This window comes from Oryzias latipes, chromosome 7, assembly GCF_053564925.1.
Source record: "Oryzias latipes strain Hd-rR chromosome 7, Olatipes_Hd-rR_3.1".
Taxonomy (NCBI): domain Eukaryota; kingdom Metazoa; phylum Chordata; class Actinopteri; order Beloniformes; family Adrianichthyidae; genus Oryzias; species Oryzias latipes.
This window is the reverse complement of record NC_136243.1, coordinates 12,993,543-13,019,913: the sequence shown is the minus strand read 5'-3', so window position 1 is coordinate 13,019,913 and position 26,371 is coordinate 12,993,543. Positions and strand designations below refer to the sequence as shown.

The 26,371-nt window shown below is 38.2% G+C and overlaps 2 protein-coding genes across 5 annotated transcripts in view; one reads left to right on the top strand and one right to left on the bottom strand.

The window, feature by feature from the left end:
- Nucleotides 1-893: 893 nt before the first annotated feature.
- The window catches only part of ptpn22 (protein tyrosine phosphatase non-receptor type 22), a 30,460-nt gene continuing 4,982 nt past the window's right edge, over nt 894-26,371 (top strand). Inside the window, exons 1-13 of one of the 4 annotated variants that reach the window (XM_078950238.1) lie at nt 894-965; nt 16,858-16,966; nt 19,305-19,381; nt 19,461-19,556; nt 19,644-19,682; nt 19,769-19,840; nt 20,048-20,107; nt 20,342-20,484; nt 22,562-22,628; nt 22,712-22,789; nt 22,943-23,029; nt 25,738-26,191; nt 26,272-26,346. In XM_078950238.1, the coding sequence (XP_078806364.1) occupies nt 936-965; nt 16,858-16,966; nt 19,305-19,381; nt 19,461-19,556; nt 19,644-19,682; nt 19,769-19,840; nt 20,048-20,107; nt 20,342-20,484; nt 22,562-22,628; nt 22,712-22,789; nt 22,943-23,029; nt 25,738-26,191; nt 26,272-26,346 (1,387 nt within the window). In that variant the 5' untranslated portion in view covers nt 894-935. Of the gene's footprint in view, nt 966-3,545; nt 3,691-13,771; nt 14,107-16,857; nt 16,967-18,412; nt 18,557-19,304; nt 19,382-19,460; nt 19,557-19,643; nt 19,683-19,768; nt 19,841-20,047; nt 20,108-20,341; nt 20,485-22,561; nt 22,629-22,711; nt 22,790-22,942; nt 23,030-25,737; nt 26,192-26,271; nt 26,347-26,371 lie in introns of those variants that run through there. The other 3 variants (XM_023956845.2, XM_023956844.2, XM_078950239.1) reach the window with 3 other exon arrangements.
- LOC105354442 (uncharacterized) lies at nt 4,657-10,381 on the bottom strand. The gene is made up of 4 exons (XM_020704882.3): nt 10,060-10,381; nt 9,667-9,984; nt 5,477-5,615; nt 4,657-5,384 (listed from the first exon to the last, which is right to left on the bottom strand). Exons 1-4 carry the CDS (start codon nt 10,313-10,315, stop codon nt 5,228-5,230), a joined length of 870 nt encoding a protein of 289 aa, XP_020560541.2. The 5' UTR covers nt 10,316-10,381; the 3' UTR covers nt 4,657-5,227.

Genomic DNA, 26,371 nt, shown 5'->3' with positions numbered 1-26,371 from the left:
TTATAAACAATCTCGGTACAAGGACTTTGATCTTTAAACAAGAAGAATCTAAACTGTTGGCTATTTACTTTGTATTGTTATTATGCTGTTTTCCAGACCCTAACAGAAGTAATGAAAAAAAAGAAAAAAAGAACAATGTTCAAAACAAGTTGGAATTTATGTTTCTATTTTCCATTAACATGACACAGAATGTGCTATTGTTTATTGTTAGTGATCTGAGGGTTAGCATAATCACTTTTGTTTTGTTTGTTCTATAGACTTGAGCTAAACAGAGTGGATGTTCTGTGTTATGTCTCTCATACAATGAATATAGTTTCATACGCAAAGGGATACAGAGATTGCCTTTTCACCTGAGCTTTCGTTCTACACTATGGCTGATAATTTGAAAGTGAATAAAGCTGCAAGGTCTCTCTTTAAATTATTGTCGGTCTTCATTATAACACTTCACATTGTAACCTCACGAATGTTCCGATTATACACTCGGTATGCCAATAATAATTCCTCATGCAACACGAAGCACAAGCACTCGCTGGTCACCTTAACACATTTGCTTTAACTTGATAGATGTAGACCAACAGATTTATTAAAGTATAAATAATGTAAAAATAAAATGTATTTAGACAATGCTTCTTATTTGTTCTTGGTAGGTTTATAGTCTATTACTTTAGGAACAAATATGTCATGGTTTGAGTTTCTTTTGTATTGGTTTTTGCTTTCTGTCTTGTTCTGTCATGGTTAAGTTCTGTTTCCTGTTTTATTTTGAAAGGTTTCCTGTCTTGTCTTGTTTCTTGTGTTTTACTTCCTTTGGTCCCCATCTGCCCTGATCATGTTCACCTGTGTCTTGTCTGCCCTGTCTGTATATAAGTTCTGTCTCTGCCTTCCTCCTGTGCTGGTCCATTAACTTCTGGTCGTGTGTTTAACGTCTTCATCCGTTCATGCCATGTTTCATGCCACGCCACGCCACAGTGAGTTTTTGTTTTGTCATCCTGCTCTGCAGCGCTTTTTGTTATAATTAAACCCCTTGCCCTTGAACCCATTTGCCTCCCGTCTCTGCGCCTGGGTCCTACCGACTCTCGAGCCTCCCGCACATGACAAAATATTAGCTAATAGTTGAATTTGTGATCAGAAAAAAAGTAGGAATAATTTTTACAGTTTTGATCATGACAACTTTGCAACAATACTTCTATTTGTTTGTGGTCAATACACTTTTTATCTTCTCATAGAATCGCTGAAGAATGAGACATTGAACCCAGCCCTGTTTTGACTCAATTTGAGGAAGTTAACTTCCTTCTGAAACCGAAGACCTTTCTACTCTGCCTCCTAATGTACTCTGGTCTGTAAAAGTAAAGAAGTAGTAGCAAAGGGCAGTCGTTTCACTCCTTTAATGGACTAAATTAAAAGTGAGATAAAGAACGGTTTGAAAGGGAGGAAACCATAACAGTATACATAACACTAACATGAATAAAATAACATAAAATAATATGAAATAAATAAATAAAATAATGCAAGAAATTTACCCTTTTTAGTAAAAACATAACAATGGGTTTGTCTTTCATGTTTGACAGATACGGTTACATTTCCCACAGTAGGATTTTAACATATTTATACAATCTAGAGTGGTAAATGGTGGTGTAGTGATTAGGCTCTTCACAGCGAGAAAACCCTAGTTTGAATCCAAACCTTTCTGTGTGGAGTTTGCATGTTCTCCTCGTGTGTGTGCAGGTTTTCTCCAGGAAATCCGGCTTCCTCCCACAGAACAAAAACATGCTTCATAAGTTCACTGATTTCTTCATATTGTCACTAGGTGAGCCTGTGTGTGATTATGTGTCCCTGCAACAGTCCCTGCCTTCACCCAACAGTAGCTGGGTTTGCTCCAGCAACCCTGTGACCCAAAAGGATACAGCAGATTCTGCTAGATGGATGGGTGGATGAAATACAACAGATTTTTCATAACTCATTTCTCAAAATTCCAAACATCCCAAGAAAGCCGTTAATACTTTTCAAAATTGAAGCATCTACCAACTGACACAAAACAATATTATAAAGCAATGGAGTCATTATTTTTTACTGTCATCAATGTGTGTATTTGTTTGCTTTTTTTCTTAAGTATTTATTATGTTGGGTATCAGTCCCTAGTTTTAATAGTTGTTGTATTTTAATGGAGAGTTTTTGTTTTGCGAATTGATAATGCTTTTTACAAAAAATAACTTTTAGCAAGGTGGTTTTAAGGGTTGGAATTAAATATTTTACAATTTTTTAGATTTTTTACTATTTGTGTTCTCGACTGTGAAGGTCAGGCCTGAGGGAAAAATCTGTATACTCTGTTTTTATTTATTTATTATGTAATCGGTTTATGCACTTTTATTATGTATGTGATGTGTGTATGATGAATGATGAAGGATGTTATACAGTTTGTAGCTCTGTGGCCCAGAACAAATTTCCTCTTTGAGGACAACAAAGTTTACCTTTACCTTTACTTTTACCTTTTCAAGTTACACATGCGTAAATTGCACTTAAAAAATGTGGCCAGGACAAGGTTCAGCTGATTTAAAAAAAAAAAAAAGTGAACTTTCATTTAAAAAAATTAGTATAATTTTTCTATGGAGGAAAGGAACGTGAAAGCAGAAGCTTCTGAGTGAGCAGTTGAAGCTTTGTAATTCTCACTGAACCGGTTCTGTAACAGTTAGATTTGCTCATGGGCAAAAAGTCTTTGAAACATTTCTCCAAGTCTTACTAAAGTCTCAAATCTGGACACAGACAAAACTGATGTAAAGCTATTGCTTTGGCAGGTTAACCACAGGAAACAACTTTCCCTTCCTTCTATTGATGACCATTAAATCATAGAATTTAGAGCAGTCCACATGGGTGTGTTCTCACAACTTTCAGACTTTTATGCTCCACCTATTGCCCTATTCTTTAGAAAAAAGATATTTTATGACACCACATCCCCTCAAGACAAAAACAGAGCTGAAAAACTATCTTCTGTTGGACCAAATACAAAACAATGACATCCAGGATTTTCTATTAAAACTGATTTTGTAGTTGTAGAAAACATGGAATTAAGTTTTGCATTTGAAGATTGTTTTTTATTAATATTTTGGCTGGATATGATATCACTAAACATCTGACTGGTTAAAAATGAAGAAAACAGTGGACCAGCTCTAGACCCTCTAGGGTGCTGGAGTGATTGTGGGAGTTTGGTCATCCAGTACATATTGGTTTTGTGGATTTAGTAAAAGGGTTGGCCGCGTCCATCGTTGTGTCCTGTGGAGGGTGCTCTGGGAGTATGGTGTCCGGGAAGCCTTACTGAGTGCTGTCCAGTCTCTGTATGACCAGAGCAAGACCTTTGTTTGCATTGCCGGCAGTAAGTCGGACCTGTTCCCGGTGCACGTTGGACTCCAGCAGGGTTGCACTTTACACAGGCTCTGTTCATAATCATTATGGGTAGAATTTCCAGGTGCAGCCTTTGGCCAGAGGGAATCTGGCCAAAGGCAACGTTATCTGCTCATTGCAGATAACGTTGTCCTCTTGGTTTCATCAAACCAGGACCTCCAGCGTGCATTGGGGCAGTTTTTGGCTGAGTGTGAAGCAGCTGGGATGAGGGTCAATACCGCAAAGTCTGAGGCCATAACTCTTGACCAGAGAACAATAGTTCCTCCTCTCTCTGTGGGTGGAGTGCTCCTGCTGCAGGTAGAGGAGTTTAAATATCTTGGGGTCTCGTTCACGAATAACGGAAGATTAGAGTGTGAGATTGACAGGCGAAGTTGAGCGGCATCCGCTGTTAATCGGTTGTTGTATTGGTCCGTTGTGGTGAAGAGAGAGCTGAGCAAGAAAGCAAAGCTCATAGGGGGAGAAGCTCGGTCGCCTGGAGAGAGCTCAGAGTAGAGTCGCTGCTCCTCCACATCCAGAGGAAGTTGAGGTGGCTCTGACCCAGGACACGCCAGAGAGACAACATCTCTCGGCTGGTCTGTAAAAACCTTGGGGACCCCCAGAGGAGCTGGAGGAAGTGGCTATTAGTTAGCTGATTTCAGTCAGAAAGAAAAGGAGGAATGTGTTTTTTCAAATGTGGGCATTTTCTTTTCCTTATGGTCTTGAGTAATTTCTGTTGACTGATTCCCCGCAGCAGCTTGGGGCCATAAACATGTTCACCAATACGGTTAGTACTCGGAAAAATGTGTCAGTGTAAACACAGGAACTAACTTGTGTTGTAATTAAAGTCAAAGTAATACATCCTTTGCATGCTCCTTTATTTATATATATATATATATATATATATATATATATATATATATATATATATATATATATATATATATATATATATATATTTGACACACAATTCCTCAATGAAACAAAGAAAAACAACATTTTTATTTAAAGGGCATATATTCTGCTATTCTTAAGCCTTTCAGAGTAAACTATATATATAATAATATATTATCTTTGAATGGTTTTTTAATGAAATATTAGTTATTTTCACAGTTCATTTTCCAACCAGGAAGAAAGACGACTCAAACTCTCAGGCTCTGTCTTTCTGTCCTTGTGCCGCCCATTTCGTGTCGTCAACCTAGAGCCAAGAGGAGGAGCTGGTGCTCAGAGAGCAGGGTTTTAGAGAAATGCAGAGACGACTCAAACTCTGATATCCCTTTGTGGTTGTTTTTTTTTTTGAGAATTTAAAAGGCCTCTATCATGCAAAAATAAACCCAAAGCTGATTTGATAGTTTACACATTTACTGTCTTAGAGGAGCTAGCAGGGATTGCTAAAAACGCTTTAATCTTATATGCACAATATGCACATCCATGTTTGCAAAAGTTCCGATGTTGTTTGTTTTTATGGGTGAAACACAGACAAGCTGCCGAGGTCGGCTCAAAGTTCATGTCATGAAATGGGCCACACCCACACGGAGAGAAAGCCGGATGCTTCAGAGTTTGAGTCGTCTCGCTTCTGAGGAGGAAATTTAGCTGCACAAATAACTCATATTTTACTATATATTACCTTTGGCACAAAGGTTCATTGCATTCAAGACATTAAAAAATATAGAAAATCTATACAGATTATGTAAACACACATGACTGAAACGGTAATGATAGTGATGCTGAAATGTATGAAAAATGTAACCTTTTTTTGTGCAAATAATTACATTATTTGATCTGGATTTTAAAAGATCCAAACATGGTATCAGAGGTCAACCATGGTAAACATACCCGTAACGTTTAGCTAACACTTCTATGAATCTGGCCTGGAATAAAACATTCTTTTTCTTTTATCGTTCTCCAGGTTTTTCGTTCTAGTTACTCTAAGGAATACGCACAGAAATATAAGTAAAGATGCAAAAAGACTCCAGCGCAGAACTTGGTACCAAAGTTGAAGGCCAGCTGATGCCCTAAAAAAAAGCAGATTTAACAGGTTTATCTTTTTCTTTTTTAGCCCTCATATGTTTCTTGCATCAAAGAGAGTAAAAAAGGATGATCTCACTTGCTGAAAAAAAAGTCCTGTTCCGTTTGATTGATTTGGGAAAACCGGTAGGTGGAAGCTTGGAAGGTAGATGGAGCCATTGTTGATGTCGTCACTGCTGCTGTGCTCATTCTGTCTGCACAGTCATAACTGGGCTGACCTAGAGGTGACACATGAACATGGAGCATCAAGAATTTCAGAACAGTATCAAGAGCAGGTCAAACACCAGTAAAAGGCTCAAAATCATTTGTATTAGAATCACAGTCATCATTTGTCAGCACCAGTCATTTTAGTGATGAACATTTATCTAAAATGTACTTTATATTGTACATGTGCTATCCTATGCACTTTAACATGGGGAGTTGGGTCATCTAGACCCACTAGACAGTGCTCTGAACCTTTTTTCTTCAATGATTTGTGATCTTCACTGGTGTCCATGGATAACATGAAATCTTTCAACCTTTATCCACCTTTGTCATGGTAGGGAGAACACGTCAATGGTCATCTTAGGTCACCATAGGACAGCACAAAGGTTAAACAAGAAATCAAAGACCTCAACACATATAAAGAAAAAAATAAAACTGAATTTGGAAGCTTACATGTAGTTGTAGCAATGCTGCAACCATTCAGAGTACCTGTATACAAGAACTTGGACTGAGTGACCCCTCCCCCCTCGCTTTCCAAACAGGAAGTACCTGCTGGTTTAAAGAAGCCAAAATCCCACAGATGACAATAGTGACAATAATGACTGTTACTCAGTCATTCTATTAGTCAGAAAACCAGTTTTGCTCTGATACCTTTTTTTTACATGTTCTTGCTAATTCTGATTTTTTTTCTCATTATATTTTTTTTTCTGTAGTGCAAGTTATTCAAGTTCTAAACGGACCAATCAGATGCCTCAATAAAATTATGTGGCCTCACATTAAACATTCAAAACATTTGATAAACTTAAGCCCGTGTTCAAGTGGGTGTGGCCATTCATGCATTTTACTCTTGGTTAACTCAGACTAATCAATGCTCAGATGTCATCTGCCTCAAACTTGGTGGCGTCAGTTTTGTGGAAAAATGGCAATTGAATTGATTTCAGAACTTTAATCCAACAACATAAGAGCTTTAATTCAACATCAGAAACTCAAAAAAGAGAAGTTATAAGAAAGAAATGGACAGCGGAAGTAAAATAAAGATATGTCATACCCGCTCAGTCCACTTCTCATGTGCACTCACCGGCCACTTTGTCAGGTATCAGGTATCAGGTGTGACCCCGTTTTGCCTTGAGAACTACATTACCTTCATCCTTGGTGGTATAGATTCAAGAAGGTACTGGAAACATTCCTCAGAGTTTGGTCCATATTGACATAATAGCATCACACAGTTGCTGCAGATTTGTTGGTTGCACATCCACAATGCCAATCTCCCGTTCCACCACATCCCAAAGATGCTCTATTGGGTTGAGATTTGGTGACTGCGGAGGCCATTAGAGTCCAGTAAACATAATGTCATGTTCAAGAAACCAGTTTGAGATGATTCCAATTTTATGATATGGCACCTTCTCCCGCTGGAATTAGCCATGGATATTTTCTCTTTTTCAGACCATTCTCTGTAAACCCTAGAGATGGTTCTAGGTGAAAATCCCAGTAGTCCAGCAGTTTCTGAAATTTTCCGACCAGCCCATCTGGCATAAACAAACATGCCACGTTCAAAGTCACTTCAATCACTTTTCTTCCCCATTCTATTGCTCAGTTTGAACTGCAGCAGATTGTCGTGACCCTGCCTACATACCTAAATGCATTGAGTTGCTGCCATGTGATAGGCCTAAAAACACAATTAATTCAACTGATGCTAAGCACAGTGCCTAACAATTAAAGTAAAACAGAAACACAGTACATAAAGCTCTTCATCTTGATGCCCTGTGGGGTCATGAGGTTTGCTGGAGCCAACTTAACTACTGTTGGGCAAAGATGGGGTACACATGCCTGGTTCAGATCACCAGCTTGTTGCAAGGCCACAAAATTACTCTCACAAACACACACCTAGTGGCAATTCAGAGACTCCAATCAACGTATGAAGCGTGTATTTTTGGACTCTGGGAGGAAACCAGAGTGCTCAGAGATAACATGCAAACTCTACACAGAAAGGAGACATGGGATGTAAACCTGGGCAAACCTCTCATGCAGCCCTGCATCAGGATAAAAAGAACAAAAACCATATAAACAATGAGTTTCCGGCACAACAGAGTTAAGGTATGGGTTTACAAGGAGGAGTCAGATGTCAGATCCTCTAAAATGAAAGAGGAAGCAGAGGCTTGTTTCCGAAGTTATAGTTTTAGGTGTCTAAAGCATGCAGTGATTCGTCATCAACCCTGACTAGTAACTGATTGATTATTCCTCCACCCTTCTGCGGACAAACGTTGGTGTCATCCATTGTTTTATATTGAGCTGGTTTATTGCCAGATTTACTGTTGGGGCCGGATATGATTTCATCAAGCTTGTATTTCAACTGAACTAGGCGTGAGCAGCACGCCTGCCAGTTCTTGGCACATGTTCAATGCAGCCGTTTGAGAGCTGATGGCTCAATGCAGCGTTTCATAGGAAAAAGGCCACACCCCCATTTCGGCCTCCAAGATAAAGTTATTTATCTATTTTACTTTTAATAAAGTAATTGAATATTTTGGGAATTCACACACAATGATCTTGAGATCCAGTGACAGAAAAAGGAATATTAGGTTTTCCTGTTTGACACAGCAGTGAATGGGGGCTGACTTGCTTGTGCCTTCTGGTGGTGACCTGGTGAACTGACAAAGTTACGTTTATGCTTTTCATGAGGATTGTGCTCTTGAATTTGATTTATTCAGTTTTATTTCTTTGATTTTATAAGATTCTGTTTTCAGGTTTACTTCCCGTCAGTCACACCAGGGTTTGGTTGATGATCAGCCACAGCTCATTTGCTTATGTGATTTTTTGTTTCTCCATGGTTTTTTTAATGTTTAAGCTCATTTATTAAATGTTTCAAGACTCACTCCAATCAACTTTTGACCTATTTTGAAAGTGTTCCAAGTGGTCCTTTAAATATGATTGTCATTTTTCGCCCAAATAAAAAAACAAAACTATTTTCTATGACATTCTGCAGTTAGAATATCGATATAGTAATTCACCACTTCTGTGGGTGAGACTGTTGACACAGAGCAACCCCCCCCCTCCATTACTGAAAGGTCCCTGTTTACATATAATATATATATAATCTATATCCTCCCTCATCAGAAAAATGCCACAAGAACAAATTAAAAACAACAAAAACACAATTTTCATCAAAGCAAGTCTTTAAGATTTTCTCTCCAAGCCTCCTGTATGTTGGTTCCTACATCCCCAGTTCCTAAAATAGTCCCAAGAAGGAAATATAAACCTTGAATCCTAAGTGAAACAAGGTGGGATGTTCCCCAAAGTTGTTTCTTTTTGAATCACCACTTGGAATCCTCATTCAAGTCCAATTACATATAAATTAGTGATACTTCCTGACTTTTTTTTAAAGAAAGCTAACGCAGAAGATGTTATTAAAAATAAACACTTATTATTATCATTTCTTAAAGGGGCGGGGGGGGGGGGGGGGGGGTTACTCATCTTAAAAATATTTTAGGGTTTTTATTTTGGAATAAACACAAATCTGAGTCAGGCAAGAGCTTTAATCCAACATCAGAAACTCAAAAAAAGAGAAGTTCCAAAAATGAAATGAACAGAGGAAGCAAAGTAGTACATGTAAGATGAGGCTGAACAACTCAGAGAACACTCAGACATCATGCTCTTGAAAATCCATAAATGTCCAGTGAATATCAAAATCTCATCCTTTTTTCCACTATTCTCTGTTTTAGTCTATTTGTCATTGTTTCCACAGTCAAAAGAAAGAGATTTACACTGCTAACTTGCAGCACTACCAAAACCACAACAACATAAAAACCCAACAAAGAACTGATGTCTATTTTTTTAGAATTATTTCCTAAGTAGAACCTATAAAACTACAACAAAGATGGCCATACTGTATATTATTATTTTTTTAAGCACGGGATGCTAGAAAAATGGTTTCCAAATAATTTTATTTGGCGAACGCACAAAGTTCTCATCCTTTTTGTGATGACGGCATTTCTGCTGAGTTATTCTAGTCTTATTTGTTGTGTGTGGCTGTGTGTAATGCAGTATTGTCACTTTAGCACCTTCTCTTACCTTGAAGCCGAACCGCATAAATGCAGTTTTTGTCAGCGGGCTGCAGCACCTGCACAGACAGGATGTCGCTCTTCTCGCTGCTCACATCATTACTTGCGAGGCAGTAATGGTTGTCCCCATTTTTCACTGTGCCACAGTGCAGGGTCAAGTCTGAGGAGGAGGAGAGCAGGATGTCCTTGTTGTGACTGCGATGGTACCAGGCGTACCAAACCCCTGTGCCTATTGAAGGGCCACAGCGTACGGTCACCGGCTGGCCCCAACAGGTGGGCCTGTCCACCAAGGCGTTCAAGGGCCAAATTCTGGGTTTGGAAACTGGAACTGACAGAAATAAAAGTGTCATTATCCGGAGATTCTGTGGACGATGGACACAGATGCTTTTTTAAACCATATTACCTTGAGTCACATTCAAAGTGATTGGAACCATGATGTCAGAGTATGGTTTGTCAATTCCAACCCAGTACACTCCGCTGTCATCAATCTGGAGGTTCGTGACTTTCACAAATAGCCTTCTTCTAACCTGAACCACGACAGACCTGTGCGTGTATTTAGTTTTAGCAACACCTTCAGAATCAGCCAGGATCTCACAGGAGCCTCTGGAGGGCCCCCCGCACCAGTACTTCTTGCTAAAGTAGAAGCTATCTTCAAACATGCAGGTAAGGAGGAATTCACCTCCAACGTGAGCAATGATTGTTCTTCTGTCACAACTAAGCTGGAGGCTGTCTGCAAGAAAAAAAAATAGTCAAATAAATCTCTCTTTATGCCTATGTACATATTTAATATATATGTTTACATATTAAAATATAAACAAAAACACTTTTGTATATACAGATTTTTATACATACAAATAAGATAAAAATGGTAGAGATCTTCAAGTTGGTTCACTTAAGTTCACATCAATTCTCTCAAAAGGAAAGAATACAAAAAAGGCGTGTTTAATTCTTTTAAGCCCATTGACACGACTCATGTTATTTTTGGCAATATAAATAAAATTGAATTGAATTTAACTTAAATATAAAAACAGAAAAAGGTTTCTATGAAAAAGAAAAAGTAACCAAAATACAAAGCACTAGTTTTATTATTACTAAGTTTTGTACAAATAAGAAGAGTGTATGTTTCTTGGAAAAACAACACAAAATTTAAAAAAATCTACATAATTTCATAAATATGTATTACATCATTGACGACTTTATGGGGTTGTAATCATTTTTTGTAATTTCGTAACCAAAATGTATTACGAAATTTAACGTATATATTTTTTGCTGATAATAAATTTGTAATAGAAATAGAAATGAAATTTAAAAAAATCTTTCTTACCATAAAAGAGTAAAATAAAACATAGCATCTTCATGATGGAGTGGGAAAATGTCAGAACTTTTGGTACGCTGCAGCAGTGGACTGTGGTTGCATTTGCTTCCTGAGAAGATGGTTTTAAACACGCTTTCAAATTGGGTCCTGCCCACGTGAAACCATTTATGGAAATGCTTTTTCACAGCACGGCTGCTTTCATCTGCAAGCCCCCGTCACAAGCGCAGTAAAGTTTGGTGCCAGGATTTTGAATCCGCTTAATGAAGGTCACAACGATCAGAAGCTTGGGGGCTTCTCAAATTCTGGATTATTCCGCCCCAAATTTGAATTTAAAAAGTTAACCATTTATTGTACACTCTCAATTTCAGCCTGCACGCATACTGAATATTAGGAAAATAAGATTGTTTCAAGAAAAATTGTCTTATTTTCTGTCTTGCACGTAAAAAAATCTTATCAAGAAAACTTTTCAGCAGCAAAATAACCTTAGTTTAAGAAAACATGTCTCAGTACTAGATTTTTTTCCCTTAAGATGAGAATTCTTGGGAAGGCAATTTTTCTTACCCCATTGGCAGATTTTTCTTTGCCTATTTTCAAAGAAATGTTCGTAATTTAATTTTTTTTAGAATGTGTGACTTTTGGGGGCTTGTTTTTGTGGTGGGAAAAATCAGAGAAAAAAGAGTATTAACCCTTGTGCTATCCTAGCCACTTTAACATTGGGAGTTGGGTCATCTAGACCCACTAGACAGTGCTCTGAACCTTTTTTCTTCAATGATTTGTGATCTTCACTGGTGTCCATGGATTACATGAAATCTTTCCACCTTTATCCACCTTTGTCATGGTAGGGAGAACACGTCAATGTAAGGGTGGGGTCATCTAAGATAGCACAAGGGTTAAGCATCAGAAATTTTCTAACATGGTAAAAGATCTAAAAATATAACCTTGGTAAAAACATTGGCATTTGCATTTCTACTAGAAAACCTTAACCTCAACTTCCTCTCATTGAATCAGCCTCATCGAACATGTACCTGTTTGTTTTTTCTTTTAAATTAATTTTATTGAGAAGTTTAGTTATCCGTGGGCTGCTCGGTGGTGCAGTGGTTAGCGCTCTTGCCTCATAGCAGACCCGGTTCAAGTCCGGGCTGGGTAACCGGAAACAGAACACCAATGGGAGATCTTTCTGTGTGCAGTTTGCATGTTCTCCCCATGCGCGTGTGGGCTTTCTCCAGGGACTCTGACTTCATGGGGTAAATGGTTACCCTAAATTGCCCCTGGGTGTGAATGTGAGTGTGATTGTGGGCCTGCAACAGACTGGCGACCCATCCAGGGTGTCCCCTGCCTTCGCCCACAAGTGGCCGGGATAGGCTCCAACAGCCCCGTGACCCCGAAAGGGATCAAACGGGTTTAGAAGATGAATAAATGAAAATTGTTTCAGGAAAAGATGTCTTATTTTCTGTCTTGTAAGAAAAATAATCTTATCAAAAAAGATTTTTAACATCAAAATAACCTTAGTTTCAGAAAATCATGAAAAATTATAAAAAATATGATCTTAGTCATCTTAAATAATCTTGAATATTTTTGCAGATTCCATCCATGGCAGGACTGCAAAAAGCTCTCAAATTTAGATGTCAAAGAGTATTTTTCCATTTTTTTACTCAACAGTTCAGACAAAGTTTATCAGATTCCTTGTGTTTCTTGCAAGATAATTAAGTGTAAATAACTTATGAGTAAAAACAAACAAGTAAACTAGAATACATGTCAAATCCATTGACATTTTAGTTTCCTAAAGTTCAGCCCACTGTTGTTTTTCCACATCAAAATAATCCAAATGGAGCATTATTAGGACGTTTTACCAAACTGTATGGTCACATGTCTTTGCTAAATTCAAAGTGTTTCCATACATTGGACCGGAATGATGATTTTTGGTGACATTGCATCGTGTGTTGTCCGCTGTGATGCATTTTTTACGTTTTAGTAAAATAAACCTACGGTGCCTCAATCCGAACGGTATTTTCTAATAGTGATTATAAATGATTAATTTTACTTTGAAACAATGTTATAATGGAATAGGTCTCCGACAGATCGATCTTGTTGTATCGTAGAAATATAGATCAATTCATCGATTCATCGTTACATTTCTATTAGTTGGGTAAAGTTAAACTCCTGAAGCACAGATGGGTTTACTCTTTTCTGTCACTAGATGTCACTATTCTTCAGAATAAGTGAATACTTGAAGGTTGAACTTCAAAGACAGATTTCTGTAGAGTCTCTGACAGAAGAATGTTGCTTCTTTAAATAGAAAATGTAAAATTCTAATATTTCCACTGACTTACTTTCAGCTTCTTTCTTTCTGTTCAATGAGTTTTCTGTTTTCATCTGTAGTAGCAGATTTGACAAGTCTAGACGTGCTAAAAAAAAATGACTAGGAACCTCCGCCTCTCTAGTGGTTCTTGGAATTCCTCCTGCTATTTAAAAACCCTGCTGGGGAAACTTTAGTCAGGACTTTGTGCATACTAGTTTAAACCTCATAAACAGGTATGGTGATGATCTTCTATGGGCCTTCATGCAGTTTCTCAGAGGCCCTCTTCTCCTTCTATCTGCACTTTTCCCTGACACTCGTCTCAGGTTTCCTGAATGTTGTCCGACCTGCTGCGCTGCTTTCCCTGCACTCACACTTTGGGTTGGATCAGCTGTTTGGGCCTGTTTGTGAGATGAAATGTGTGGCACACATCTTTTGTGGGCGTTTCTCCCTCCTGTTGAGCATCCATGTGACTATAGGACCCAGTGAGAGACGCGAGGGGGCGCGGCAAAAGTTCGATTCTGACCACAGAACCTGTTGGCTGACTCTTACTTCCTCTAAGACACTTCATGTGTTCCGTCATAAACAGTTTCTTGATGTAGGAGTCACTGTAGAGAAGTGCGCAGCAGAAGTGCAACCGCACTCAAGTCAGCGCATGGTCTTCTCTCTGAACCATGGACCTGTGTGAGCTGACATCCCTTTGAAAGGGCTCTGTCCAAGGCAGTGTGGAGTCAGTCATGGAGTATCAGGCCTGGATTCTGAGGGACATCTTGATTCACTTGGAGAGGCAGGAGGCAGCGGGTGAAGAAGACCCAAATGGCATTACTGGGGAGTTTGCAGTGAGTTCATTTGTTTTTTCCGATGTTCAGAAAATAGATGACTTGATGCAGTTTGGCTTCGATATGGATCAACAAAAGTGTCAATCTTTCTATTCATTTGACAAAATTAAAAAACAGACTAGAAAATGAAAGTTCAAGTTGACAAGTTGTCAGAACTGTGGGGAAGTGCATTGCATTGCATCAGAAGTTCAAAAGTCTTTTTTTAATAGTTCCTCTTTACTCTAATGCTTGCTAGTGATGGCAATCAAGGAGGAAGACTTGTAGGCAAATCGTTTTTAACTCATGGCCAGCTACCATGGTGCATGTGACACCGCATTTAGAAAAAAAAAATCTCCCCTGCAAAGTGTTGAGCCTCGGTTAGATCATCTGTGGTCTGCTGCTATGGTGATCAGTGACATAAAAGTAAAGATAAACAGCCCTGCGTGCTTTCACATGAGTCCTACCTCTGTCATCTCACAGGAAAGGGTCTTTTGTGTCACTTCCTTTGTATGAAAAAAGCTTGCTGTGGTCTTTGAGACACAGATGGGTAACAGGGCCTTAGAAAATCCTCCAAATAAAACTTGAGTGAGTTAATGTCCTCTTGGCAGTGCCGCAACTTTCAGAATACTTAGGATAGAAAACCTACAAAAAAAGAGTCAACTTCAAAGCCTGTGGGCCAAATTTGACTATCCAAGCAATTTCACACAGTCAATTTAACTTTAAATCTTCAAACCTGAACACTTACTTGAGGAGTAAATTCCAGTCAAACCTTGTCAGTTTTGTAACCTGTGCAATGATCCTGCCACATTGCTGCCCAAATAGGCCTATTATATGTCCAAAATATAAAGAAATATAAAATAAAAACAACAAAATGTCCATAAATGATTTAAAAGGACACCTGGACTCATAATGTTTACTAGAAGCTCTCCTTAAGATTTAGGCAGAAAAAATGTTTATTAAAAAATAAACGTTGGAATGTTTCTATTGAGGCTTCAGCAGAGCGTGCTAAACTCTTTAGCTGTTAATGCTGATTCAATTTGAGACTTATAATAACATGCAGTCAGTCTATATTTACAAATCAAATCAAATAGTAACCAACTTTTATCCATGGAAAAACTTTTAAAATGCATTAAGAACTGATCACTGCACAACTAAATATTCAATAAATGGTATGTTAGACAAAAGATGCACTGAGACAAGTATGATTTTGCTTCATGTTTTAACCTTGGTGCATCAAAGACTTAAAAGGATTTTTTCCCCAAAAAACATCAGCAACATAACAAAAAAAAACAAGGTAGCTATTTTTGTGTTCCTCGCACATAGGAGTTTCTACTTTAGGTAAAAAAGAATTTTTATGGGGAATTATTTTCCAGATGATGTACAATGCAACAAATAAACAAGGTTTAAAATTCTGATCAACTGAGACCCTTGATTTAGAGTTTGTTTTAAATAAACAAACAAAAAATGGTGTTGCACAAAAATATGTCATCTTTTCCTTACATACTGTTACAATGACTTAAAAGTACCACATACAAAAACAAAGTATTTAGTGATTTGGTAATATCTGTTGTAATTCTTTTTACATACAAGTGTTTAAATGTTTCTATTAGGGTGACATCAGCTAAATTGGGTCATCATGTAAAATGGGCCACATAAGGTTAGAGTCATGTGACTGTATAGCACCTTGGGCCTTCAAAATAAGGTCGAAAAGCACTGTGTAAGTATTCACCATTTACCAATAAGTGCAAAAAAATTCAAACTGTTGCCACAACAGTACATCTTAAAATTGATTTGATTGGTCTGGAGTGACTGGTGGGCGGGGCAAAGCCTGCTTCTGACCATTGATATATCATTATATACCATCGAAATATATATATATAGCAATATACATAGATGGCTCTGACATACCAAATTGTACTGTTATTGATAAGGTTGATAAGTAAACCAAAAACAGAGTTTGTTTAAATATCTTGATAGTTCATCTTATTAAACAGTATTAATACTGTATATAAACATATCATTATAATAGTTTATATAACATGCCACATTACATTTTCTTTTGTAATTAATTGTGTGTGTGGTCCAGGGTGCATCGTGAGCTCGCTCTCGTTAGCCAGTGCCGTGTCTCACACACAAAAAAAAAGAAAAGATGAAAAACGCATGTAGACCTACAGGTGGTGCAGCTTAGAACTAAACCTTTACTTGCAGGATGTGCCAGGCCCTAAACGGTGACCCCAGTGGAAAAAAAAGGTTACATGACATCTGTGGTGAATACAACAGAATTCAGGAGGAAGACAGCTTTATCTGCCAGGACTGTCTTTGAAAACCTGTTGTCTAAGAGTCTAGTTGTTCAGTTTCTGAGGTTTTTCGGTTTTTATAAGCCTAGAAAAACGCACACATGTTCAGTCTCACTCTGTGTCTCACATATGTTTTAAATTAGGCCTATATGTTGCTATGGCCATATATTTTTGAAAATGAAAGAACATGAATGTTTGACATTGCAGTGAGTGGCTCGTTTTAGCTGATCGGTCGGCCCATTTTACCTGACTGTACCACATCTCAAAAATATTTCCTAAGTAATCAACCAAAAAGTGTCCCAATGTAGCGGAATTCACCATACTGTACTTTGATCAGCAATTTAAAAAATGTGTCTGCAAAAAGGCATGAAACTTTTTAAAGAAATGGAAAAGAATTTCATGGTTGAATGACTTTTGTGTGTGTGTGTGTTTATGTGTGTGTGTGCGTGTGTGTGTGTGTGTCTGTATTTTCCAGAAATTGAAAATTCAGTCAACAAAGTATCGTGTGGACAAGACCTTTTCCGCAAAGACTGCAGAAAAGACAGAAAACTTCAAAAAGAACCGATACAAGGATATTGTTCCCTGTAAGTCTAACTCTGAACAGTTTTGTGTTTTTGTATACGAACTTACCTATAAAATGTAAATTCTGATTTATGATGGTTTAAGGACATTGAGTTTTTTTTTTCCAGGTTTCTATTTAAAGACAGCTAAATCCACTTTGTTATTCTGTCAACTATCAACTGCTGACAACATTTTACAAACAAAAAGATGTAATTTTTGACAAATTCTATTAAAGTTAAATTATCAATACTGATCAAGTAAAAGGCACATTTATGCTTGTTCTCAGGGATGTCAAGTCACAGGTGACACAGGCTCTTTAAATCTTTAGCTGCACTTTTTGGGTTTTCCCGCCTTTTTTCTGCCCATCTTTGGAAAGACTGAGACTCTGTGACATCATAAGCATTCCAAATACCAACAACATAACGCTCAAAAATGACAAGTCACCACTGGTGTTTGAATCAAGGCAACATGAGAGCAAAAGTAATAGAAGCCAGAGGCAGTTCACAAAATAACCAATGAATTTCCACATTTCCAAATGTAGAAATCCACTTTACAACAACAAAAACACTTACAACCTGGTTTTACATAACTGTCTTTGTCTGTGTGGATGTATTCACAGAGTTTTAGGGACAGTTAACGAACAATTTTTTTTAAATTATGACTTTGAAGTCCTAAACTTACGAGAAAAAAATATTAAAGTTGTAAATTTACGACATTAAAACATCAAATTTACGGGGGAAAAAGTAATAACTGTACGAGAAAAATGGCAAAAATTAAAATCACCGAAGTTGTCTGTTTATCAGAGCCATGCTCAAAGATGAGAATGTGGAGCGTTTGGTGAAGCTTTTTTTACGCATCGGTTTCAAAAACATAGAAATTCTGAACAATTTGGCCACTCAAATTCAAACTAGAAGGAGCTGCATTTCCAGAAGACTTTGACTTTAAACTTGTAAATTTATGAGAAAAAAGGTGGCCTTAAAACTCCATCGTACATTATACTAGGGAACATTTCTTTAAAGCTTTTTTTCTTTTTCATGACCCAGTGTCTTTGATTGATTGTTGACTGCTGAATTGTCAGTTTTCAGGTTTATAAAAACCTTCCTGGCCGTGTTCTAACCAATTTCCTTATTTTGGAAAGGCAATGACATTGACGCCCATGTTTAAACGTCAGATTTTAAGCCATAAATAAACACATTTATAGGATGATTTAAAAGATCTCTTCGATCATTTCTGCTTTGATTGGTGTCAAAAAATGAAATCAAATTGTTTTTTTTTAAACATAATTACATGTCATGCATTTATTTCACAATCACATCCTTGTTCATAACTGAATCTCTAAACACAATTAAGACATTGTACCGGCCATGTTATGGCGGCCCACCTGTGCTGGGTGAAGACCTGCCCACCTGTCTCTAATTACACTTTACAGCCAATCAATTTTATTCATTCAGATTTTTTAGCTACAAGCAAGGCAACAGGATTTTATGTATTTATATACTTATTGATTACACCCTTAGGGACAAAAGGATTTTAATTTAATAGATAGTGTGAGGTTACATTTACACCCCCCTCATAACACTTGTTCAAGCTGACACTTCCAATGAAAAGTCTATGTGAGTACGTGTTTATGCGTTTTAGGCCTCCACTTAAAAATATTGCATTCTATGTAAGTTTTACGACTGTTTTGGGCTCTACTTCCAATTGCGTGACCACTGAACCCGTGGAAATTCAATTAAACCAGGTGGGACTTTGAGCAATAGGCTCTCAGATTTAGTAGGGACAAATGGATGGTGACCTTTTCAGTTCACCAAAGTGCCAACCGTTTGAAAATTGATCATGAAGGAGAAATTAATAATTGTGGTTTGTGACCAGCTGAAATTATATGAGACCAAGTCTTTCATATGTCAGAATAGAACTTTGAAAGAAGGATCCTGAAGCAAGATTTGTGAGATTTGCACCGCTTTGATGTTTTGCACCAAGCCTCTCCCAACTGCAGGGCATGTCCTAGTAAACAGTAGAAAAAGAAGAAAGTGTTTTTCTCTAGTGTAACACCATGAGCTGTTCGCACATGTTTGAAAAACCTGCATTCAGTGCGTTCTTGAACCCGCGTCACATGCTCAGCTCAAAATCTCAGTGAGGAGCCTGAAGTTCAGCAGCCTATAGTGTGAGTCCATTTGTCTCCGTAGTTTCCATGTGTTTGACCCAAATACAAGGTTTAAATTAAAGTCATTTTTTCAGTGTCATTCGGATATTTTCAGAGAGAAAAAGTAATTATTCCATAGGAATCTCCAATGTTGCTTTGACCGTTTCTTTTTTTCTATTGCATTGTTTTTTTTTAAACACACATTTCTTTTCCTTTAGTTGACCACAGCAGAGTAAAACTGAGTCTCGTCACATCAAAGAAGGACACTGATTACATCAATGCCAGTTTCATAAAGGTAATTTGAAGATGAAACTTTCTTGCATAATGCAGAATATGAAGTGCACTCTGTTGAGTTTAAACTGTTTTCTGTATAGGGGGTGTCAGAACCCAGGGCATATATTGCCACTCAGGGTCCACTTCCACACACAGTGGTGGACTTCTTAAGAATGATCTGGGAATTTAACATTCAGGTTGTTTTCTTCTCGTAAACATTCTTTTCCTAATACTTGCATCAAAAATGGGCTATAGCAGTTTAATTTTTTACATATATATTCTAGGTTATCGTGATGGCCTGTCGAGAGTTTGAGATGGGGAAGGTATGCATGGTTTCAGTTTGTTATTAAATGTGAGAAAATTAGTTATTTTCATCAAATTATTATTCTTTCTTGTTTGTTTTTTCTAGAAAAAGTGTGAGATCTACTGGCCCCAGACACTCGGGGAAACGTTTACCTGTGAGCCGTTTTCCGTTTTCTGTGTGAGTAACTTTGTAGTCACAGTCACACTTCCTTCTTTAGCAGTTTCCTAAAACAGTTTATACATATGCTTGTCTTATCTACCCGACACTTCTACTATGTCATTCATCACCCGCCTAAACTTTTAAGGCTATTTTTTATTAGGAAACTCTCACATCTGATTTTAAAGCGGTAAATTAAAGAGGAACTTCTTTTTTCTTTTTCAACAGGATTCAGAAGAAAGCAAAGGAGATTATCTGACAAGGACATTAAGGGTGACTTATCTTGATGTAAGCACTGACTGAAAGCAGATGTCAGAACCTTTCTCCTGAGACCAGCCAAGAGATAACCAGCTGGTGTTGGTTTACAGCCACTGAACATGAATACATCCTCTCCTGCTCGGTTGTTACATATGAGATAGTAGAGATGGGATGTGCAGATTTCTTGGAGTTGCTCTCTCTGACTCAATTGTGTTCAGCATGGACTTGTGTACAAGCTTTCTGAAGTCCTCCAATTTCTTCCAGTGCAGCCGCACTTTGAAACAACTGCACTATGTCAACTGGCCAGATCACGGCGTGCCGGACTCGATCCCTCCCATTTTGGACATGTTGTATGAGATGCGCTCCTTTCAGCCTCACGATGACATCCCTATCTGCATCCACTGCAGGTGAGACACTGTTTCCAGTTAACAAAGCTGACAAATAAGAGTCTATTTTTATTGGAAATCTTGATTGTGTGTGTTTTTTATTTTATTTTTTATTTAAAAAAAAAAAGCTTCAAGTTAAGTCTCTTAAGTAATTATTCTTAAAAGTTAATTATTTCTTTCAAAAAACAAACATTTCAAGATAAAAACTTCCCCTTGATCACTTCAAAATTATTCACATTTTCTCATGATGAAGTACATATGTAAAGAGAATTAGGCTTAATATTAAACTTCAGAGTATTTCTTTATTAAAATCATTGTGATTCAGTAGCAGATGAAAAAAAGGCTGTTTCAAAAAGAGTGTATTTGTGAGGCAGGAAATAAACTGGGCGGGCCACATGCTCCCCGTTCCACTCCATTCTGACACATTAACTTGCAGACAAATGTACGTCTTTGTTTTAGTCGTCTGAGCTGGCATCTGGCTTTAAAACTGTACGGCTGGATAGCTCCAATATTGCTCACCGTTTTGCTAATGTTAGGTTTGTGCTGTGAGGGGCTGAGAGAGAGTGTAAACACAGACCTCTCAGAAATGGGGAAGGCTAGGGGGGCGGGGTTGCTTCATTTCTAATGAACTTCTGCTGCTCTATAGAAACTTTGTCCTACAAAACAACACAGCTTTTTTTCTTTTTTTTTTTTTGCTAAAAGCAGCATAATCATAATCAAAAGACCACTGGGAAGTCTTTTGAAATAGATCAAAAGACGATCAAGTGGGACTTTAAATAATTTAGCAGTTAGCATTAATTTGGTCCATTAAAAAGTACTTTTAAACTGTTGCTTAACTCCATATGGAGTTCCACAGGACATTGTATAAGGAACACTGCTGATTTGACTTTATCATCATCCTGTTTAGACAGTGAACTTCACTCATTCATTTTCTTAGCCCGTTTTGACCCTTTCGGGGTCATGGGGCTGCCGGGGCCTGTCCCGGGGGTCTTCTTGCTGTGAGACTAACCACTGCGCCACCGTGCAGCCCACAGAGAACTTTAACCCTTAATAAATTAATTTCAAATAAATACCAAATGGGTACATTTTTCGTGAGGCTTAGTCAATAACAGGAAGTTGAGATAAAGGCTTGATTAAACTTTTATTCCACTGAGAGAATTGGAAACAAACTTTATGTATTTGGTCTAATGTGCATTTCCTGCTGCCTGTATGTGGGTTAGTAAGGAGGCCCCTTAGAGCTATTGCTCTGGTTTGTGAACAAACAGGTTTATAGATGAATGGAATGAAAAACATGTAAAACAATAATAAAAGCATGCCCTCCACTTTCATTATATCGGCTGGTGGTGCTTTTCTAAATGGAAAATTTGCCATTTGGAGGCTAATCATATTTTTTTCCTTCGCAAAAAAATTAAATAAAATAAAAATATGTACATATATATATACACACATATATTTAATGTTTGTTTATAACCCCTTTGACATTTTAGAGGATTTTTAGATCGATTGTTTTATTGTTTTGGCTCCTGTTTGCAGGATCTCAGTCATTTAATGTACATGTATAGAAATGTTCCGCTCACGTGTGTGAAAGTTTCTGTCAAGCAGAGATTATAAGAAAAAGCCCACACTTTGATCAACGCGCAGCTTTGCCAGCCTGTTTCTCGTGGGCACTGTAGATGAGGTTGCTCCTCTTCTCAATGCGACACAGGAAACAAGTGCGGGTGTTGAGTTGATGACCCACCATGCTGCGACTGACTGTGTGGCATTTTGAAACAGTCGCTGTGGCTTTTGGATTTTGTTTAGCTCCATGTTGAAATAAAATGAGTTGGCTCCAAATAAGACCAAACCAGTTAATTTTTTACATGACATTTTTAGAAACCTGTTTTGAACAGCACACAATTCTTTGGAACACAGGAAGCTTTCGAAAGAAGTGCAGCAAAGCAGCATTTCTACTACATACTGATCTGCACTGAAAACATATTAAATCAAATATAAAGACTCAAAACAACTCGAAAAGCGATGACTCAGGAATTCTGCTGTAAGGTAGTTGAAGGCCGGCTGTTTAAATGGAATTATGTGTGTTTTTCTGCTGGAATCGCAGTGCTGGCTGTGGCAGAACAGGAGTGTTGTGTGTCATTGATTACACATGGAACCTCCTCAGGAAGCAGGTGAGAAATCTCTTCAGAGCCTCTTTCGTCACACAGAATGACAAAGACGTTATGCACTGTTTCCCTTCTGCGCCTGTTTACAGATGATTACTCCAGATTTCAACATTTACACTCTTGTTCAAGACATGAGGACGCAGCGGCCCTCCGTTGTGCAAACAAAGGTAACCGTGAGCCAAACAAGCAGAACCGCATTTCAAGTGATCAGCGTCAAAGTCAACCTTACTCATCACAGTTAAAGTGTTGTTTGGCCGTGTGTGCATCATTCCCCAGGGCAGTGACACCTAACAGAGCAGGTTTTTGTTGTTTTATCTCAGGAACAATATCTGTTGGTCTACAGAACCATCAAGGTTTTGTTTCAGAGGTATTTGGATTGCATGGAAGCGCATCCTTCCCAAATCAAGGTGAGCAACTTATGCAAACATCCCTACAGTACGAAATAAAAATTAAAAAAGGACGTTTATTTAGACAGGTCAGCCAATCGTGGATTGTTTTGTTTTTGTTTCCATTATCTAAAAAAAAAAACTCCCATTAAATGTTTAGAATAGTTAGGGTGTGGTTACTTTTTTTTTGTCTTCTCTTAAGCTGTGGCATCAAAGCTCAGTTAGACTTTCAATGTTTTTTTGTTATTATTTTTGCTTTTATTCTTATTAAGTATCGTAAAAATCAACAAAACCACATCTCTTAAGTAGTATCTTTTTCCATTTGTGTTTAAATCCCCTTTGTTTGTTAGGTTACTGTTATTTTAGTATTGTTTGCCACCAAATTTTCCACTGATGGAAAGATAATGCCTAAACCACTACAAGTCCACCTCAGTGCTTTGCACTGATAGATTAAATCTAGTCATTTTTTATCTATTGTATAAGCCCTCCCAGAGGTATTCTATTTATGATTATGCCATTTTTAGCAACAACAACAACAACAAAGCCTGTTGTTTTCTAAGACATAGTTTGTGCAGAGGGGCAGGAGTTCAATAGAAATTCACCTCTGAGTTTTGGGCAGGACCATTGATACAGAGCAGCCCTGCCCCACTTCCTCTCACCATTACTGAGAGCTCTTCCACTAGCTTACAGCCCCTCACACCCTCAACCTAACATTATCTGTGCAACAAAAGTGGTGAGCATCATTGGAGCTATCCAGCTCGGACGAGGAAAACCATCTGCTTGTGAATCTATTTGTCTTCAAGTGGATGCAGCAGGGAGCTTGTGGCCCGCCCAGCGTATTTTTCTATCAAATAAGCTCTTTTTTAAACCGCATTTCTTTCATCTGCTCCTTATCCACAACAATTTGAATAAAGAAGTACTCAGAAACCCAATTTTAAGCGTAATTTTTTTAAATGTATGTCGTGCATTATGAGAAAAAAGTCTACAAGAACGTGTTGAAAACACCAAAAACAAGAATTTCAAAGGAGTGTATCTTTAGACATTTAATATGACATGTTAAAATCAATGGGGTGCACAAAAAACTAAAACCTAATTTATCCCAAAACAGCTTTTAAGAGGAGCCTATGACTGAGAATGCACAATAATGGTCAGAAAGGAAATTTTCATAATGACATTGTGTACTTCTTACTAAAGGTGATCGTAAAAAAATCCTCAGAATTAACATGCATATTATAATTTCCAGAATAAAAAGTGCATTCACAACAACACGCTCTCATAGAACACACACAGCAGCTGTGGGAGACTTGTGGTTTCAGAAGCAGAAGAACACGGTGAAGTGATCAGTGTCAGCAGCACACACCCCGCCTTACACGAACCACAGCGGTTATTACCTTGATTTTCTTTTCCATGTTCTTTGAAGAGGAAACATGTTGCCTCACGGCCCCATAATCGTATTTACATGTACAAAACAGTTTCAGGTCATGCCCCCACCACGCAGGGCTCTTCTAATAAGTTAACTTAATGAGTGTAAATTATTGGCTGGTGGTTGGTTATTTGACTTACTGTTGAGGAATGCACACAAACACAAGCAGGTTTAACCCTTGTGTTATGTTAGATGACGCCACCCTTACATTGACGTGTTTTCCCCACCATGACAAAGGTGGATAAAGGTGGAAAGATTTCATGTAATCCATGGACACCAGTGAAGATCAAAAATCACCCAACTCCCAATGTTAAAGTGCCTACGATAGCACAAGGGTTATGGATAGAAAAGCTGTAGTTTGTTGTGGAGCTGCCTCTCTGTTCAAATGCTGTGAACAAACGCATCTAACCTTCATTACACCCAGACTTCTTGTAAAGTAAAATGAATTTTGTTGAATCCACCTAACCCCAGATCAAATATCACGTGTAAAATTGCTCAACTTTAGCTATAGCTAAAATAATCAAACCATCAGTTCAAATTGACCATAAAGTAATACCATCATAAAAGTTTCCAAGATCAGACTGTAAATATGTTTTTTTGGGTAAAAGTTGAACTTTGTAACCCTTGTGCTATCCTAAGCACTTTAACATTGGGAGTTGGGTCATCTAGACCCACTAGACAGTGCTCTGAACCTTTTTTCTTCAATCATTTGTGATCTTCACTGGTATCCATGGATTACATGAAATCTTTCCACCTTTATTCCACCTTTGTCATGGTAGGGAGAACACGTCAAAGTAAGGGTGGGGTCATCTAAGATAGCACAAGGGTTAACATGAAAGCCAATGGAATTTGAGACCCCTCTAGAACAAGCCCCTAGTGGTCATTTTGGGAACTGCAACACTCAATACTTTTGGGTTTGTTTCAATTTTAGGAACAGAGGGTAGGGTATTATTGGGCCCCACCAAATTTTGCTTGACTTGTAAAAGTTCGACTTGACGTGACATCAAGATTTGAAATATTTTCTGGAAGAAACGCATCAAATGTAGGGATCATGATTGAAGCACACCTGTATGGGCTAAATAGACGTGAATAGCAGGAAGTCAACAGTCTCAAAGTCAAATTCAGAAATATGGCATCATAGATGTTGGCATTCAGACCCTGTTTACTGTGAATAAAGAACATAATGGCAAGACTTTTTGCTTGGAAATCCTAAAAATTTTTTTAACTTAATTATTTCTCTGCATTTTTGTAAATCTCAGATTTCTGATTAGAAATTTAAGTAAACCTGCTATTCCTTCTTGAACAGATACCAGACCTGACTGACTCTGAACCTGAGCTGTCTGACCTGAGTGATGACACTGAGTTCACACCAGAGCAGAACCAGCTGCATGGCGAGGAGGAAGACCTTTGGAATCAGCATCGGCACCTTCCGACTCCTCCAGAGGTTCTAATCACCCACCACAACTTCGACACGGAGCCCCGGACCTCCCCCACACTCGTGCTCAAGGACCAGAGGGAGCCTGCAGAGGGGAGGATCCAGGAGAACGGGGATGCTCCGACAGGCAGCACTCCACCTGCGAAGGCTGTGGCGGAAACCATTTGTCTGATGGTGGAAGACCCTTACTTTGACACTCCCCTGAGCTCCCCGTCATCAGAGGAGGCGTCAGCCGAAGACTCCACATGGACACTCAGCCCGATCTTCAAAACTCCATCGCTGCTCCTGAATGACCAGATGCTGAACTCAAACTCTCCTGCCTCAGGTACATGGGAACTGCAAGGTGTTCCTATCATCGTCTCAACAACAAACACTCAAAATTATACATGTCATTTATTTTCAAAGTTTCAGCCAATGAAGAAACACCTCCTCCTCTTCCCGAACGAACCCCTGAATCCTTTGTCTTGGCTGCAAATGAAGGTTAGAGCCCAAGTTTAGACATCTT

Bases quoted from the DNA above. Each gene is read 5' to 3' on its own strand.
- LOC105354442 (XM_020704882.3), bottom strand. From the start codon at position 10,315: ATGTTTGAAGATAGCTTCTACTTTAGCAAGAAGTACTGGTGCGGGGGG. The intron at 5,616-9,666 runs GTAAGAGAAGGT...TGTCACCTCTAG, and splicing joins TTATGCGGTTCGGCTTCAAG to GTCAGCCCAGTTATGACTGT. The intron at 5,385-5,476 runs GTGAGATCATCC...GCTTTTTTTTAG, and splicing joins CAGGACTTTTTTTTCAGCAA to GGCATCAGCTGGCCTTCAAC.